This window comes from Lasioglossum baleicum, chromosome 10, assembly GCF_051020765.1.
Source record: "Lasioglossum baleicum chromosome 10, iyLasBale1, whole genome shotgun sequence".
In the NCBI taxonomy this organism is placed as follows: Eukaryota; Metazoa; Arthropoda; class Insecta; order Hymenoptera; family Halictidae; genus Lasioglossum; species Lasioglossum baleicum.
This window is the reverse complement of record NC_134938.1, coordinates 12,945,613-12,961,023: the sequence shown is the minus strand read 5'-3', so window position 1 is coordinate 12,961,023 and position 15,411 is coordinate 12,945,613. Positions and strand designations below refer to the sequence as shown.

Genomic DNA, 15,411 nt, shown 5'->3' with positions numbered 1-15,411 from the left:
TTTTCAAAATTTTTGGCCGTTTACTACCTTTGATCGATTATAACTCGTAAACCAATGAACCAATTTCAATTATTTTTTCGGAGCGTACATAATTTATACAAGTTGACCAAACACATCTTTTAAATTTTCGTTATTGGCCCAGCTAAAAAATGTCGTTGCTCTATACTTCTAAATTTTCCTATTTTTTTAGCACGTAAATTACAGAATGACGAAGTGGTATAACATTATCTAACCCCATATCCACTCAAGTCTCTAGAGCTGCATCTTGACCATGCTATCGCGGCGAGTATCGAAAATTCGTGCAATCCCCGACGACGTGTTAGTTACGCAACACGTGTAGTTCCGACGCGTCGATCGCGCACGTGCCCGGCACGGAGCGGCGATCCGAAACTTTCGTGTGTTGGCTCGTCCCGCGGATTTACTCGATGGTTCCGCGAAATTTCTCTGCGATTTGGGTCTCCGACCAAACACAGATCGAGCTGGGACACCCGACCCGGCCCGACATCCGAGAAGCACGCGTGTCGTGTCCCACGGAGATTCGCAAATCGCGTGCGAAACGCGAGACAACCGGGGCTGAACGAACGATCCACGCGTCGATAGATCGCGACGGACGCGTTTTCGATCTTTAACTGGTTAAGTGGGTAATCGTTTCAGCTCGAAAACGAAGACGCCGATCGTTCGGGGAAATGCGAGCACCGCACGCACCGAAACTGTTTCGTGACTGCGAGTAATCTTTTGAACAATCGTTTCAATTTGTGGAATCTTTTTAGGAGAAATGAACCCCGAAAATATCTTGGGAGGATGAGATGAATCATTTTCTTATGTATTTCAGAATTCATGCAGTTCAGTTTTCATTAATTTTTTTAGAAATTAATATTGTAATTAGTAGACTGCGGATGTTTATGCATTTTCCAATTTTTATAGACAAATTTTAAGAAAGTGGAATCAAATAAAATTCTATTTTTAATTGAAACAGCTTTTGTAGATCCAAAACAAATAAACATTCTACAATAGTCTGTCGAATTTGATATTCTATTCTTTTTTGAAGATTTTCATAAGCCTTCAATGCATAAAGATCCACAGTCTGGTAATAAGGAATATTAATATTGGCAATGTATATTATAATAAGAAATATTAATATTGGCAATGAATATTATAGTAAGAAATATTAATAAAATTTAAAAGAGTCGGGAGTACAGTATTTTCCTTGACAATAAATAATCTATAAATTGTTTAGAAAGAATTAATTTTATAGAAAATTTAGTAATAACATTAAATTCTCTACAAGCACAATCCCCACTACCAACTATTTCATATTGCAAGAAATAAAAGTCCAATAGTGTTATTTCTTCCTTAAATAATTTTAATAAATCAAAAATAATGTGTATTTTCTCCCTTGAATATATTTTGAATATTATTCTCCCCCAATTTTAAATTTAACCTTCTAAAATCTGCAGTCTGGTAATGAGTTCCTAAGTTGATTAAATTTACGTTTCCATTTTTCATAATTTGCATTTTTTTTTATTAACCCTCCAACGGGTCCATTGTGATCCATTGATGCTATTCTGCGAGGCGAACCGATTCCCTCTCTCTCCTATTCGCCATTTCTTTGCGTTAAATTATTAGCATTTTAAATTCAATCGGTACATACATTGCCGCCCTTGAACAATAATGGCCTCCCCCACTAGCTCCCTTTTTTCCCAGCTACCTCTCACTCTTTCACCGTGACAACTTGCAAATCCAGTTATATCATCTCTCGACTTTGTAATCAGTTGTGTGGAAGAAGGCGAGCCGTATGGACGTGCGAACGAGCGAGCGAAACAGCGAGCCATGAACGAGCACGGGCGAGCATGAGCCCCCCTCGGCAATAAATCACCCGCGAGAGCTTTTATATGCGACGCGTTTTTCCTTGACCGCGGTAAATTTAATTACGACCAACTCTTTTGTTAGCGTTATTCGGTAAAAAACAGTCGAAGAACATTTTATGGGAAATAATGTCATTGAGCACATTCCATTTGAAATAAGGTAAGAAATAATCATTTGAAATAATGGATCATTTGAATTCTACAAATAACATGCAGCATTTGTTTTCATTTGATTGTTTAAATCAAATGAATTATTTTCGAATACTATTTTGTTTCAATCGCACTGCTCAAATAAAATAATAAATAACTTCACCTCAAGGAGAGGTTATACCAATCAATTATTCAAGTTTAGCTGCATTTTAAAATTGTTTTTCTACGAAAGAAATTTTGGCGAATAGTAATTATTTGATCAAATGAAAGATCAAATAATTTAAAAAGGAAAATTAATTGACTGTTCAAATAAACCGACATGTAATTACTTCAAGAGGGATATAGCCAAATAAGATAACATATTATCTTGACGATTATTTTTTTATAAGATTGAACCAGGTGAAAACAGCAAAAAGATATGAAAAATTGGAAATTGATTCTGCCGAAGAATTCGACGGCAACCGAACGATTTCTGATCCACAGAGCCGATGAAGGGATTAATATATTTCCGAAGGCATCCGCGTACATTATCGTAATGGCTCCCATTAGTTAACGTCGACGCAGACTGAATTCGCGGCAGAGAGATTCCTTTGCTCCTTCGCGACCATGACCTTACTGACATTTAATTCTTAGATCGTCGACAGCTTCGAAACTCGCCCATACAGGATCTGCACACGTGTGTCAGATAGCGTGCACATTTCCATAACTCCGAAGGTCGCCAAATATTGCAACTAGAGGAAATACACCTTTCGCCTCTCCACCTTTGTATCTCGCTTTCATCGAACACCTCTCTTCCTCCCTCGCGCCTGAACCTCAATGTTTGCGCACACAAACTGTAGCCAATTATCGTCCTCGTCGACTATTTTTTCTTTATCAATTCCACGGAAAGATTGTTTCGAAGTACCGTTAACGCACAACTTAATTTAGCGTTAATTTATATGTTATGTGTATACAGTTAGGAGCAAAACCGATCACACGTGAAACGAAAATTTGAAAGATGCGTTTGGTCAATTCGTATATATTATATATGTGTATGCTCTGAAAATTTTATTGAAATTGATTAATTGGTTTACGAGTTATGATCGATCAAGAGTGGTAAAAGGCCGAAAATCTTGAAAAATTGCAATTTTTACCATTTTTGATCGTTTATAACTCGGAAACCAATTAACCGATTTCACTAAAATTTTCAGAGCGTATATAATTTATACGAGTTGACCAAACAAATCTTTTAAATAACGAAAACGTTATTGGCCCAGCTAGAAAAGTCGTAAAAATCAATTTTTACTATTGTTTTACACAATTCCGACCAAATGCATTTTTTCAACATATTTATTAGACGTCATTTTTTAAACTAATTCTTCTAGCTTTACAGGGAAATTGAAGTCGTTTGGTCCATCCATATGGATTAATTTTTATCTAAGGTTCTATACATATAAGGTGTGATACAAACTGGGTTTGGATTAAAAATCTATGAATTTACAAGTTGTAGTTTTTTGACAATAGCTTTAAAGGAAAATGTTGTTCAGAACGGTGACCTTGACAGCATGTTTCAAGGTCATTGAAATTTGGAGGGAGGACCCTATAATCGACAAGTTCACAAGTTAGACTAAAAGCTTATTAAAAACAATCAAGTTTTATAAATGGTTCACTGTGATCGATGTTTTCTTTACTCACTATATTCTTCATTAAACAGCACAATGTTCTCGCATAAATTTCATCGACCGTAGGTGAATTGCTGGGGCCTTGAATGTGGCAAAAAGATTGGAAATTGCATCAAAGTGCAAATTGAAAAGAAAACGTGGCCTCGATATTCTCGAAAAATTCTGATCTATGAAACGGCGCGCCGACTATGCAACTAATTATCACGTCCAGCCTGTTGCACCTCGGCTGGATCAGCTCTGGTATGAATAGCGAATGGCAAAGATAAGATTATTGTTATGTAAGTGGAGGAAGTTTACCAACGAAAGTAAACATTTAAATCTTCGGTGGTGAGACCCGCGCCGCTCGGTTTACAGATTCATTACGGAGCTCATCGTCTTAAAAGATTCTAATTAACAAAAGACTACTTAACAAAACAAACTTCATGTTAAGCGTACAAATTCATTCGCGATGCTTTTATATTTAAATTTGTTGGTGGAGTTAATTGTGAGGTGAACACAACAGGAGAGCCATCAACTAATTTGTACATCGAATAAAATCGCAATGAAAATTATGATTACACATTTTGATTTGTATTAAATCATTATAGAGCTCATCGTCTTGGAAGATTCTAATTCACAAAAGACTACTTAACAAAACAAACTGTATGTTAACTGTACAAATTCATTCGCGATGCTTTTATATTTAAATTTGTTGGTGGAGTTAATTGTGAGGTGAACACAACAAATTTACGGAGAGCCATCAACTAATTTGTACATCGAATAAAATCGCAATGAAAATTATGATTGCACATTTTTATTTGTATTCATTATAGGGAGGTTCTTGAGATCATTTAAAAGGACATTTTCCTTTGCAAGAATGGCGTCCGCGGCTTTGTTAAGCAGTTAATAACGAAAAACCAGGACTGTGCCAACACGCGTCTAGGTCGCTCGGTGATTGGTCCGTGTTTTTCGTTAATAACTCCTTAACGAAGCCGCGGACGCCATTTTTGCAAAGGAAAATGTTGCTTCAAATGATCTTAGGAACCCATTTCCGGATGTTGAAGGAATTTTGAGACAGCCTGTACAGCTCATTACTGCAGAAGCTAACGAGAGATCATAATTACAAAAAAAGACTCCTTCAGCTTTGTGTATCTTAATAAGTGCAACAAGCAGAAAATAATATCTTAAAATTCGAAAAATGTTATGTCGGTTTTACATAAATGCAGAAAATCCGCAGCGGTTACACGTTGTCGCGATTCGCATCGGATTATTTCGTGTTTTCTTTTATAATCTCGCGCGTCCGGATAAAAATGATGTATCGTCGAACAATGTATCCCGGCAAATTTGTTTCCACCATGCAAACATGCTCGCGTACGGGCACGCATTTCCAGTATAAACACAGAGTCGTCCATAATAAACGCAACGCTGCGTTTAAACCGCCGTAATATGCGGTTTTATGATTACGGTTATTCGTGATCCTACTTAACTCCACTTTACATGCCAATGTAAACATTATACTTTCGTTCGAGTAGACGCGAGAAAGATATTACATACTGAGAAAATCATTTTTCCTTGTGCCGGCTTAAAATATTCATCGTGCCGATTGCATTCATGGGAACTACTGCAGTGCATATTTGTTGCTATCGAATACGGTAATTAGTCCTACGTAATTATACGTTTTTACTCGTCGGCGGGCAATTGAAATGTATGAGTTAGTTTGCAACTTTGACTTTTCTCCGGGCAACGATTTGTTATAATGAAACTGCGGACCTTCGTGCACTTATGACAAAGATAAGTGCAATTTCAAACAAGTGAACAGATTAAACGAGAATTTATTCACTTATTCAGACAATTTTTATTTTGCATTGAAATCTGCAGTCTTGTTATAATCTAACCATTTTTTAACTCTTCCATAATATGTATTTTAAAATTTAGATGAAAATGAAGTTACTTACAGCAGGAGTAAGACCAGATTCGCCAGATGAGGGGAAGGAGCACGAGTTGAGGGGAAAAGTTATCATCACGTGACTGGAAGCGTGGAGAATAGCGTCGTGGAAGGGGAAGGTAGAGTGGGGATACTTAATCTGGCGACTATGGCTGAGACTGAAATGTTTCAATTACATATTTATTTTTCAAATTGATGTAACTTGTGCAAAGAATGTAAAACTGTAGAATTATGCATGTAAAAATGTAAAATTAATTGAGTAGTACACAATTAATTAGAAAAATGAAGAATCACGCAAAGATTGAATTGAAATATCTTAGATTAGAAGATTGCAAATACGATAGACACCCATATGAACAATGATAAAAATTGTTTGCATGATTGTGTAAAATCTGTTTCAGACAGAAAAGTAGTTAATAATAAGCTAGAGGAGTCGAAACAGCACCGAGAATCCGATTCAAATGTTCAGTTAAACCGAGGCATTGTGCAATGAGGAGCATTGGTACCGTGTGAGGATGCTATATAGTCCTCGCTAGAATCGTGACAATGTTGCCAATGTTCTGTTTTGCTATATTTAAGGTTCCCTACTACACACCTCGGATATTCTCCGTGACACTAATCGCACATTATTACGAGTGCATCCTCAGGTGTCATCAGTCGTTGACAAATGCCCGATGCATATACTGACGGTCTCGAGTGACATTTTTTTCCCGTGAAATTAGAAAATGTGCGTCTCGATCAAGGTCTGAAAAGTGTTTCTACCAATTAAAAATAGCCTGGAATATTCGACGGAAAATCTTCCAACCAGTGCTGGGAAAAATGGTATCTATTCAAAATAAGAAAAGAACTGCTTCGAATAATTACAAATATTAAAAATATCATTAAAATAAATAAGAAATAAATGCTATGTTATTTAGATAAAAAAGTATTTCTGTTACTAGTTCCAATATATCTTACTAGATCGCGACAGAAGCTGGTGTAATTTAACCCTTTCCACTTCGAATTAATTCTCAACTTTATTTCCAACAACTTCCTATTATTTTAAGTGTTTTACTAGAAATGTACTTCAGAGGGGTCAGTTCCTTGACTGCTACTTGTTTTAAACAATTTTGTTTACTGATTATATTAAATATAGCTCTCTCAAAGTTTGTTGTAATTTATATTTAAAATACTATTATTAATATACTACAAGGGTGAATTTAGAAATATCCCACATTTCCATCCACAGTCCACATTTTACTTCAAATGAAGCCAGCCCCGTTTCGAGCACAGCGAAAGGGAAACTGCAATTTCCCTAGCCGCGCCGACCATAAACACAAATATTCCCCGGCGCTTTTGGTGTGGCTCCGGTATCGCGCGAGCCGATAGTAAACATTACGATCAACTTCATGGAAACACATGTTTCGCCACGATATCTGCACGATCGTACGTAAAGAAACGGTCGCCGATTATTACCGTTCTGTTAGTGCGTCGAAGAAAACAGCCGTGTGTTAATGAGCGACTGAACAAAAAATCGCGGAAAAAGGGGGGAAAAAAAGAAGAAAGAGAAATAGGTAAAAATCGAGAGGCGACGATAACGTATCCACGTCGCGGAGTAAACGTCGCATTTAACATATTCTTCTCTCGACTCTTGCCGTAATAATGCAACATGTTCGTAATAAAGCTTCGCTCGGTGGACGCGCGACCTTGAATTGTTGCGAACTCGATCTTCGCGGTGTTTAACGTTAGATGATTGCCTGACAATTACTTCGACACCTGTACCCGTGCGTCCCATTAACTTTCGATCATTAAAACACCACTTTCGAATCGCGACGAGCCGATTTATTATGAAAATCAACGGGACCTGTAAACCGACTACGATAAACAATATCGTTACGCACGAGGAGGGACAAGTTTTGAGGAAACCGATAAACACACGTGATCTATATTCAACGTCGGCGGATAAATTACTGTGAAATTAGCCTGAACAAAAGAGAGTTTAATTCGTGTGCCCTGGTTTATGCTACTTCTGTTCTACGAACTGTACCGGTACAAAATATTTACCAATGTGTACTGGTTCTTTATACATTAAACTGCGGATCAAAATCAAACGAAAATAAAAATCTCGTGCATCGATTGCGAGGAACAGAAATTACATAAAAATTGATTTCGACTGCTGGCCATTTTAACAAGACGGCAATGTTATTATGATATTCTTAAGTTTGAAGGTTTTCACTATTTATTTCCCAGTCATGTCCCGAAGAGTTAATTAATCTACGTTCAAGATCACCAGCTCAATAACAACCGCAACCATGTGCATTTAAACTTCCACTAATGTTACTACAGGCCACTGAACGAATACAAACTCCTCGATAGAAAATGAAACGTAACGTTTGTACAAGGTGGTTGATTTTTGTTTTAACTAGTTCGAATCACATAAAGTCTAGCTCACCGTAATTATCCAGGATAGAAAATGAGGCGCAAGGTGAAGCGGCTCACTTCATAGCGAATTTTGATCCTGGAAGCACGGCTGAAGGTCACCACATCTACGAAAATCGATCTGAGGAACCAAATGTCACTACGATAATTCGCCGCGGGAATCCCGAAACTATACGCCAGCCACGAGACACAGAACAACACCCTACATTACGAGAATAGTAGTGCTTTGCCGACCTACAAAAGGAGTTTTATCACGTGCGTAGAGAAGAGGCACGATGGTTGTTTTCGTTGCGTGTTCCTACCTTTTCCAGTGCGAACAACAACACAGCGTGTCTCTCCCGGATACGGATCACACCGTCCTTCCCCGTCGGCTGCCGGCGCACGACTGTGGATAATTCGCGGTCGCGACCGGCCTAGATATATACAGACTATTTTTAGCAACGGTCGTCACCGAGCCGTTCACTGATTGGCCAACCGTGTCGTGACCGAGCCACGCGATTGGCCGATCTCGCGAATACGATGCGAGTGCCTCCGATGCAGGTCTGGCTCGCGGCTGGGCGCGACTCGGCGGGCACGACATTTGTTGACATGAAACTGTCAGAAAGAATACGTTCTATCCTCGACAGCACTGTTTAACACTGTCTAACGACATGGTAGAACGACGCCGGGTCCACACAGACCCATCCTACGATTATTGAACGAAATGCTTCAATCACTTCACCCACTCGGAAAATCTTTAACTTTATCGCTGCAAGCATGCCTCGGTGCTCTAAACATCGCTGTCAACGCGGTTTCTGCTCCGTGTGTTAGAATCATTACAGCTGGTGAAGTTAACACGTGATGATGCGTTTAGGTGTACGAATTAATTCGTGACCCCCGCAATTGGCCAATAGCGAGTTTGTTTAAAATTCTAACTTTTCGGCTCGTCAGCCATTTGCGAGATAAATTGATGGAAATTATTTTCGAGGTTTCGGCATGTTTCGGTTGTTTGTAAGTGGATAATAAATTTATCAGCACAAGGTCACTAATTAATTTGTACACCCTGTAGATGGCCAGATGGACATTTCCAAATTGTAGTTGTTCATTCTTGTTGACAATATCTACAAGCTTCGTATAAGTACATTCAATTCTTGAAGTTGCGAACATATGATTTAACATTTTCCTACCGGAAGCCTACAATTTCTTGAACTACTACAATCTACATACAAGAAATACCTTCAAAAGTGTGTTTTAAAAAATTCATAAATAAAATGCAAATGGTACAGAACACAATGTAGTAGAACGAATTAATAAATTTTGAAACGGTCACTCGCCTGATACTGTAAATATAGGGGATGTCCCGAAAGTAACCTAGCATGGTGAGGGTTAATGTATTTACCGGCATTCTGCAGCATGCTCTCTATGCTTGCTACCTACGGCTCGATTTCTGTACCTTTCCCTCTCTTGCAGCATTGCTGGGTCGTGACGATACGGTGAAAGATGTCTCGTGCTTCAAATAACAACCCGAGCTTCGCACATTTGAACATTCTTGCGTTCGCTCTCGTCTATCATCTTGCGAGGACTGTTTCACGAACGTTTAAAGTTAATCCAAATCGAGGGATTCTCAGATTTGAAAATATCAAGGTTATGTCTCCATGTCTTTCACTGACGGCAATTGTTTCCCGAATCTTTAAACTAAACAATTGAGGGATTCTATTCGACAGATTTGAACGATTTTAGGGGAAGGAGACGCTAACGAACCTAACACGCGAGCCCTCAGAACTGAATATGGAGGCTGTTTACGCAGTCCCCGAAGGGGAGCTAAGACTGATTAGGCGCGAGGGAGTTTATCTGGGCATACGAAGGTTACGAACGCGATTGTATGCTCTAAGTAAAAGGGGCGCCGAACATGACATTTCATGCGAGATCCAAGAACTGGATCGAGGCTGGTCCGTATTCTTACTACAGGTGAACAGTAAATCGCGCCGCAGGGTGGGTGGGTGGATGGATGGAATTTATGGAGAATAGAAGCGATGGTAATGGACGATTATTAACGCGGTGCGCGCTATTAATTCGCTCGGAGCTTTCGAAAAGCCTTGAAGTCGGCCGGCGTGCCTCTCTTCGGCTCTATGAAATCATAGATTTCCCGGCAGTGTTATTATGCGAAAATTACGCTCTAAAATTAGTCACAGTCCATTACCGTGTGCGTACGGGCCAGCCAGCCTGTAGAAAGAAGCTAATTGAATCCCCGTACTTTTTCGATACGTATCTCGGTATTAATGTTCGCGGACGACGATGATGATATTTATGCTAATCGTAAGCGAATCGAATAATCGTAATGGCACGGTGCGACGTACACACGTGTCCGCTCGAATATTTCTCCTCGTTCTTAGTCACTATGTCGCATTGTAGATTCATCTTCGATTGCTTACTGAATTAGTGTGTATCGGCTTGAGCGATCGACGCCCGACGCACTACTGTGATATGTTTCTTCGATTTTTCTCTGCATGTACGGCAAAGGCCAGACGATGCTGGTCGTGGTTAATGACATCGGGATCGATACTTACGATCGTCTGCAACCCGGTTGAAATGACATTCTTCTCCAAACATCCGAGGCATTTAGTCGTACATATCTCGCATAGGAATCTCAGTTGATCTCAGTTAAAATCTACTTTCGAATTACCTTCCTGAATCCTGAATCGTTTGACAGAGATCCCAGTGACGTCTGGGATCGCTCGAGCAAACTAGACGACAAGATGGCGGCGCCCATCGCGCACAGCAATGTTCCGAGATAGCTTTAAATATTACAAAAGTCGGAACCCGCCGCCCGATCTGAAAGATGTGATCGATTTAAACGATCGCAATAACAACAAAGTATGTCATAAATTATAATATTTGAACGTATTCCGAATTTCTAAATTCTCTCGATTTTCTAGGTTATCCTTAAAGGGAAGTTCTTCAATGAACAATCTGGACACGAGTTAGGACTGAGACCGGTGAACGACTGGCAAGTCTATGAATTTTTTAATATTCCAGGTATGTATGTCGATATCGCAGGAAAGTATTGATCATTCTATATTTTGTTTATGTTATCAGGACTCGTCTTTATAAAGAATCCGTTTACCCCCGATGGTCAACGATATTGGATCATAAAATGCTTGAAAGATTACTCGAGGAGACCGAATAAATTAAATTTAGACGCGCACGATGTTCTGGGTGACAATGATGCCTGGTGGGACGTGTGTCTCGCCAGCAACAGGTCTAGAGACTTGTTACCGAGATTACGTTGGGCAACATTGGGCTATCACCATAATTGGGACACTAAATTATACTCTGAAACGTCAAAAACAGAAATGCCTAGCGAGTTATCGTCGTTGACCTCGTTTTTAGCGAAAACTTTGAATTTTATGGACTTCAAGGCAGAAGCAGCGATTATCAATTACTATAGAATGAATTCGACTCTGGCGGGCCATACAGATCATTCTGAAGTTAACGTCGGCGCGCCCTTGTTTTCTATCAGTTTTGGTCAAACGGCAATATTTTTAATCGGAGGACTCAGAGAAGAGGACGCAGCTCACTCTATACTTTTAAGGAGCGGAGACATAGTAATCATGTCTGGAGAATCGCGTTTGAGGTACCACGGAGTACCAAAAATTTTACCGGAAATTTCTACACCGTGGGACCAAGAGGAAATAAACGACAATAGGGAACAATGTTGTAAATGGCTCCCCAGTGATTGGAAGTACGCGAAAGCTTACATTTCCGAGGCTAGAATAAATATGAATGTAAGACAGGTGTTGACGCCTGGACAATCAACTTTGCCGTGAATTCAACATTTCCTTGTACAGTATTTTCTTGATAATTGTTCAAAACAAGAGTCCGGCCAGGGGATACTATTCTTCGACTACTGCCAAACGTAGGACGTAAACGTAACTAATCCAATAACAAAACTTCTTTATTTTTCATTATTTTTTTTATGAGACTTTGACCATCACATTCGTGGCATTTTTTTAATGAAAATGATACCAAATATGATATAATTCCAATTATATAAACTTTCATCGCTCATTACATAAGTAAATATCATCGGAATTATATCATATTCGGTATCATTTTCATTAGGAAAATGCGACGAATATGTTGGTCAAAGTCCCATAAAAATAATGAAAAATAAAGATGTTTTGTTATCGGATGTGATATCGGCATAATGAAAGACCAGATATTTGGGACATTTATCGAGAAAACAGGCGAAATGTACAATATTTCCTTGTACAGTAGTCTAAACATTCGAGATTTCCTTGTACAGTTTTATTAAAAATACTTATATTAATTACATTGACCTTAAATATTCATTTCTTCCAGCATATGAACTGTCAATTCACATGGGCAGTAGAAGCTGCACTATCAAAAATACAATATATATATATATATATATACTTCTCTATTAATAATAGTTTAATAAAACTTTAGATTTCACTGTTGGTACGTTTCATGGTCCAGAGTTTATCGTCTTCCGAGAGAACGTTTAAAAAGTTCCATGCAATCGCTGCCATTTTCAATAAAAAGTCTTGCGAATTCAGTACACATTTCTGAGCGAAATCGTGTACAGCTTGATACTTATTCTCAGAATGAATCGAAGACGAATTCAGTTCTAAGAGCATAGGCATGTACGGCTTAAGTAAAATATTGGTAGCATCTCGGACTGCCTTGTTAAGAATAAAATCCTTCGAAATGTCTGGTATATGAATCATATTTCCTTTCAAATTAGACATGGTTTATTCAAAATGTATCTACCTATAAGAAAATTTTTATTATCTTTGCACTTCTGTCTACGTAGTTCCGTATTGCATAACGAATAATATGTATACAAACCAATCGCGTTACAGGATATTAATATTCATTCTCATAAGAATATCTTCGCAAGCTCTCGTTAATATTCCTGCACGCAAGCAACTTCTACGCGAATTATGTGGATTGACAGCGCACACATCAATCCTAATCGTGTCTGCCGATTTGTTGTCGCTAATGAAGAAACAACGATCCTCTTTTTTTAATCTTTGCACGAAAGATTCTATCATTTCCTCGAACGAATAATAGTTTCTATGTTTTCTACCATTGCCGGTCGGACGATTTTCACGCTCATCGTACATTATTCTGTGTTCAATACATAAATATGTACTGTATATTTCGAATTTAGACGCTAGAATATTGATCGAGTAACGTTAATTTTGATACATTTTGTCGTCTAATTAATTCGGACACTCTGTAAATCGATCTCCTCCGTATAAAAAACAACAAAAAATTATGTTTATCGCACTAAAAAAACGACTGTCAGTCATGAATAATTTTAAATGGCCGCGTGTAATTTCCGTTGTTCAAATCGCGCGCTTCGTTTCGCATAAACTGCGTTTAGCCTGAAACTTCCGGTCCCGCGAGTCAGCTGATCAATCTCATTCCTGTCTGCTTGATAGATCTCGTAGCTATGTCTGGAAAGGATAAACTTCCGATTTTCCCTTCCCGGGGGTAAGTATTTCACTTAAACATTACCGAGACCCTCCTCTTTCTTTTACCTATCGTACTGTTCATTTATTTCGCATGGATTTTTATTTTTCGTTCGATCACTCGTGACTCCTCATCCGTCGCTAGATGGGTGTAACCCTATGTCACTGAGTTTTAAACATTCCGACATCATGTTTGAGCCCGCCACTCTATCATCGTCGATATCACATTGTTATAAATCGTGACATCGGCTTACCGTTGCCTAATTAAAATTTCGGAGTTCCTTATACACATATATAAACTCCGGATCTGTATGCAAAATAAAAAGTTTCTACATCAATCGCAATACACAGAAGCTAAATATATTTAAACTTATATTTTTCACTCGTAATTTTTATTTAATGAAAATAATATATTAACACTCCTAAAGCCTTCTAATCTTTGCACTGTTTTAAATTGCTACCACCTAATTTATTACAACATAAGCAGTAATAAGTTAGAACTACATTTTCATCGATATATGTTTCTTTCAGAGCGCAAATGTTAATGAAAGCCCGACTCCAGGGAGCAACAAAGGGACATGGTCTACTAAAGAAGAAAGCAGACGCATTGCAAATGCGTTTCAGGATGATTTTGGGCAAAATCATTGAGGTACAACTTCTGCTTCTAATTCTTTTTGACTGTAATGTTTGAGATTATAATGTTTGGTTATTCTGTTCAGACCAAAACTCTTATGGGAGAAGTAATGAAAGAGGCTGCATTCTCGCTGGCCGAAGCGAAATTCACAACTGGAGACTTTAATCAAGTAGTTCTACAGAATGTGACAAAAGCACAAATCAAAATTCGTTCTAAGAAAGATAACGTGGCCGGTGTTAATCTTCCAGTATTTGAATCGTATCAGGACGGCACGGATACTTACGAGTTGGCAGGTTTGGCCCGAGGTGGTCAGCAACTAGCCAAGTTGAAAAAGAATTATCAAAGAGCGGTGAAGCTGCTAGTGGAACTAGCGTCTCTGCAGACAAGTTTCGTCACCTTGGACGAGGTGATTAAAATCACGAACCGTCGTGTTAACGCTATCGAGCATGTTATCATTCCGAGAATCGAAAGAACTCTTGCCTACATCATCTCCGAGCTGGACGAATTGGAGAGAGAAGAGTTCTACCGGTTAAAGAAGATCCAAGACAAGAAGAAAATAGCGAAAGCCAAGGTAACGTCTGATTTCTGTAAACAGAGATTCTCAATTCTCGACGCGAAATCGATTACATTAATTAAATTCTCTTCCAGTTTGAGAGCGTTAGAGCAGAGAGGAAGCAATACGAGATAGACACAGAAACTCCCAACATGCTTGACGAGGGAGACGATGATATTTTATTCTAAACACTGTACATAGCTTGTTTTGACACACTGAAGTATTAAGAGAAAGGTATGATTCGACTCTGAATGAATGCGCGAAGCGTGAATCGAGTGAAGCATGATAATGCAATTTATCCCCCTTTGCGAAGATTCCCAGACGATACTAATTTCAGAATACAGTGCTGTATTACACAAACACAAAATCGTGATTAACCTTTCGTAAGCAAGATTTACGTTGTCGAACTGTAACGGACAATGCGATGGTCCTATACAGCATCGTTAACATTTATCGATTACAATGTAATGTATCCTAGACTCTATTACTGTGCAACAATTGAGAGATGTTAACATTTGCTGTGGATCACGCGTCACTGGCTTGTTAAAACTCCCATTGTGTCTAAACACATTCAAACTATTCGCATTGTTGATATATTGATAAGGAAATCGTGGAATGAGTACCATTTCTGGCAGATATTATAGACGGTTATAGAATCAGTTAATTTAGTAAGAATTTACGAATAATAAACATGTACATATACATTCACGTTCAGCTTTCTTATTC

The 15,411-nt window shown here is 38.6% G+C and overlaps 3 protein-coding genes across 9 annotated transcripts in view; 2 read left to right on the top strand and 1 right to left on the bottom strand.

Annotated features, from left to right (window-relative positions):
* The window catches only part of Atf3 (Activating transcription factor 3), a 39,305-nt gene extending 29,589 nt beyond the window's left edge, over positions 1 to 9,716 (bottom strand). The window contains exons 1-2 of one of the 7 annotated variants that reach the window (XM_076432440.1): positions 8,321 to 8,431; positions 8,032 to 8,252 (exon numbers count right to left, since the gene is read on the bottom strand). The gene's annotated coding sequence lies outside the window, so the exon portion shown is untranslated. Of the gene's footprint in view, positions 1 to 8,031; positions 8,450 to 9,450 lie in introns of those variants that run through there. The other 6 variants (XM_076432441.1, XM_076432443.1, XM_076432442.1 and 3 more) reach the window with 6 other exon arrangements.
* A 996-nt stretch (positions 9,717 to 10,712) lies between these two features.
* Positions 10,713 to 13,252, top strand: Alkb (alpha-ketoglutarate-dependent dioxygenase AlkB). The gene is made up of 3 exons (XM_076432438.1): positions 10,713 to 10,871; positions 10,934 to 11,033; positions 11,094 to 13,252. The coding sequence occupies exons 1-3, from the start codon at positions 10,779 to 10,781 to the stop codon at positions 11,822 to 11,824; spliced, it is 924 nt and encodes a 307-aa protein (XP_076288553.1). The 5' UTR covers positions 10,713 to 10,778; the 3' UTR covers positions 11,825 to 13,252.
* Positions 13,253 to 13,373: 121 nt separating this feature from the next.
* Positions 13,374 to 15,393, top strand: Vha36-1 (V-type proton ATPase subunit Vha36-1). The gene is made up of 4 exons (XM_076432447.1): positions 13,374 to 13,520; positions 14,030 to 14,147; positions 14,218 to 14,703; positions 14,781 to 15,393. The coding sequence occupies exons 1-4, from the start codon at positions 13,480 to 13,482 to the stop codon at positions 14,871 to 14,873; spliced, it is 738 nt and encodes a 245-aa protein (XP_076288562.1). The 5' UTR covers positions 13,374 to 13,479; the 3' UTR covers positions 14,874 to 15,393.
* The last annotated feature ends 18 nt before the right edge of the window (positions 15,394 to 15,411 follow it).

Bases quoted from the DNA above. Each gene is read 5' to 3' on its own strand.
- Alkb (XM_076432438.1), top strand. From the start codon at position 10,779: ATGTTCCGAGATAGCTTTAAATATTACAAAAGTCGGAACCCGCCGCCC. The intron at 10,872-10,933 runs GTATGTCATAAA...TCGATTTTCTAG, and splicing joins ACGATCGCAATAACAACAAA to GTTATCCTTAAAGGGAAGTT. The intron at 11,034-11,093 runs GTATGTATGTCG...TTATGTTATCAG, and splicing joins TGAATTTTTTAATATTCCAG to GACTCGTCTTTATAAAGAAT.
- Vha36-1 (XM_076432447.1), top strand. From the start codon at position 13,480: ATGTCTGGAAAGGATAAACTTCCGATTTTCCCTTCCCGGGG. The intron at 13,521-14,029 runs GTAAGTATTTCA...TGTTTCTTTCAG, and splicing joins CCGATTTTCCCTTCCCGGGG to AGCGCAAATGTTAATGAAAG. The intron at 14,704-14,780 runs GTAACGTCTGAT...ATTCTCTTCCAG, and splicing joins AGAAAATAGCGAAAGCCAAG to TTTGAGAGCGTTAGAGCAGA.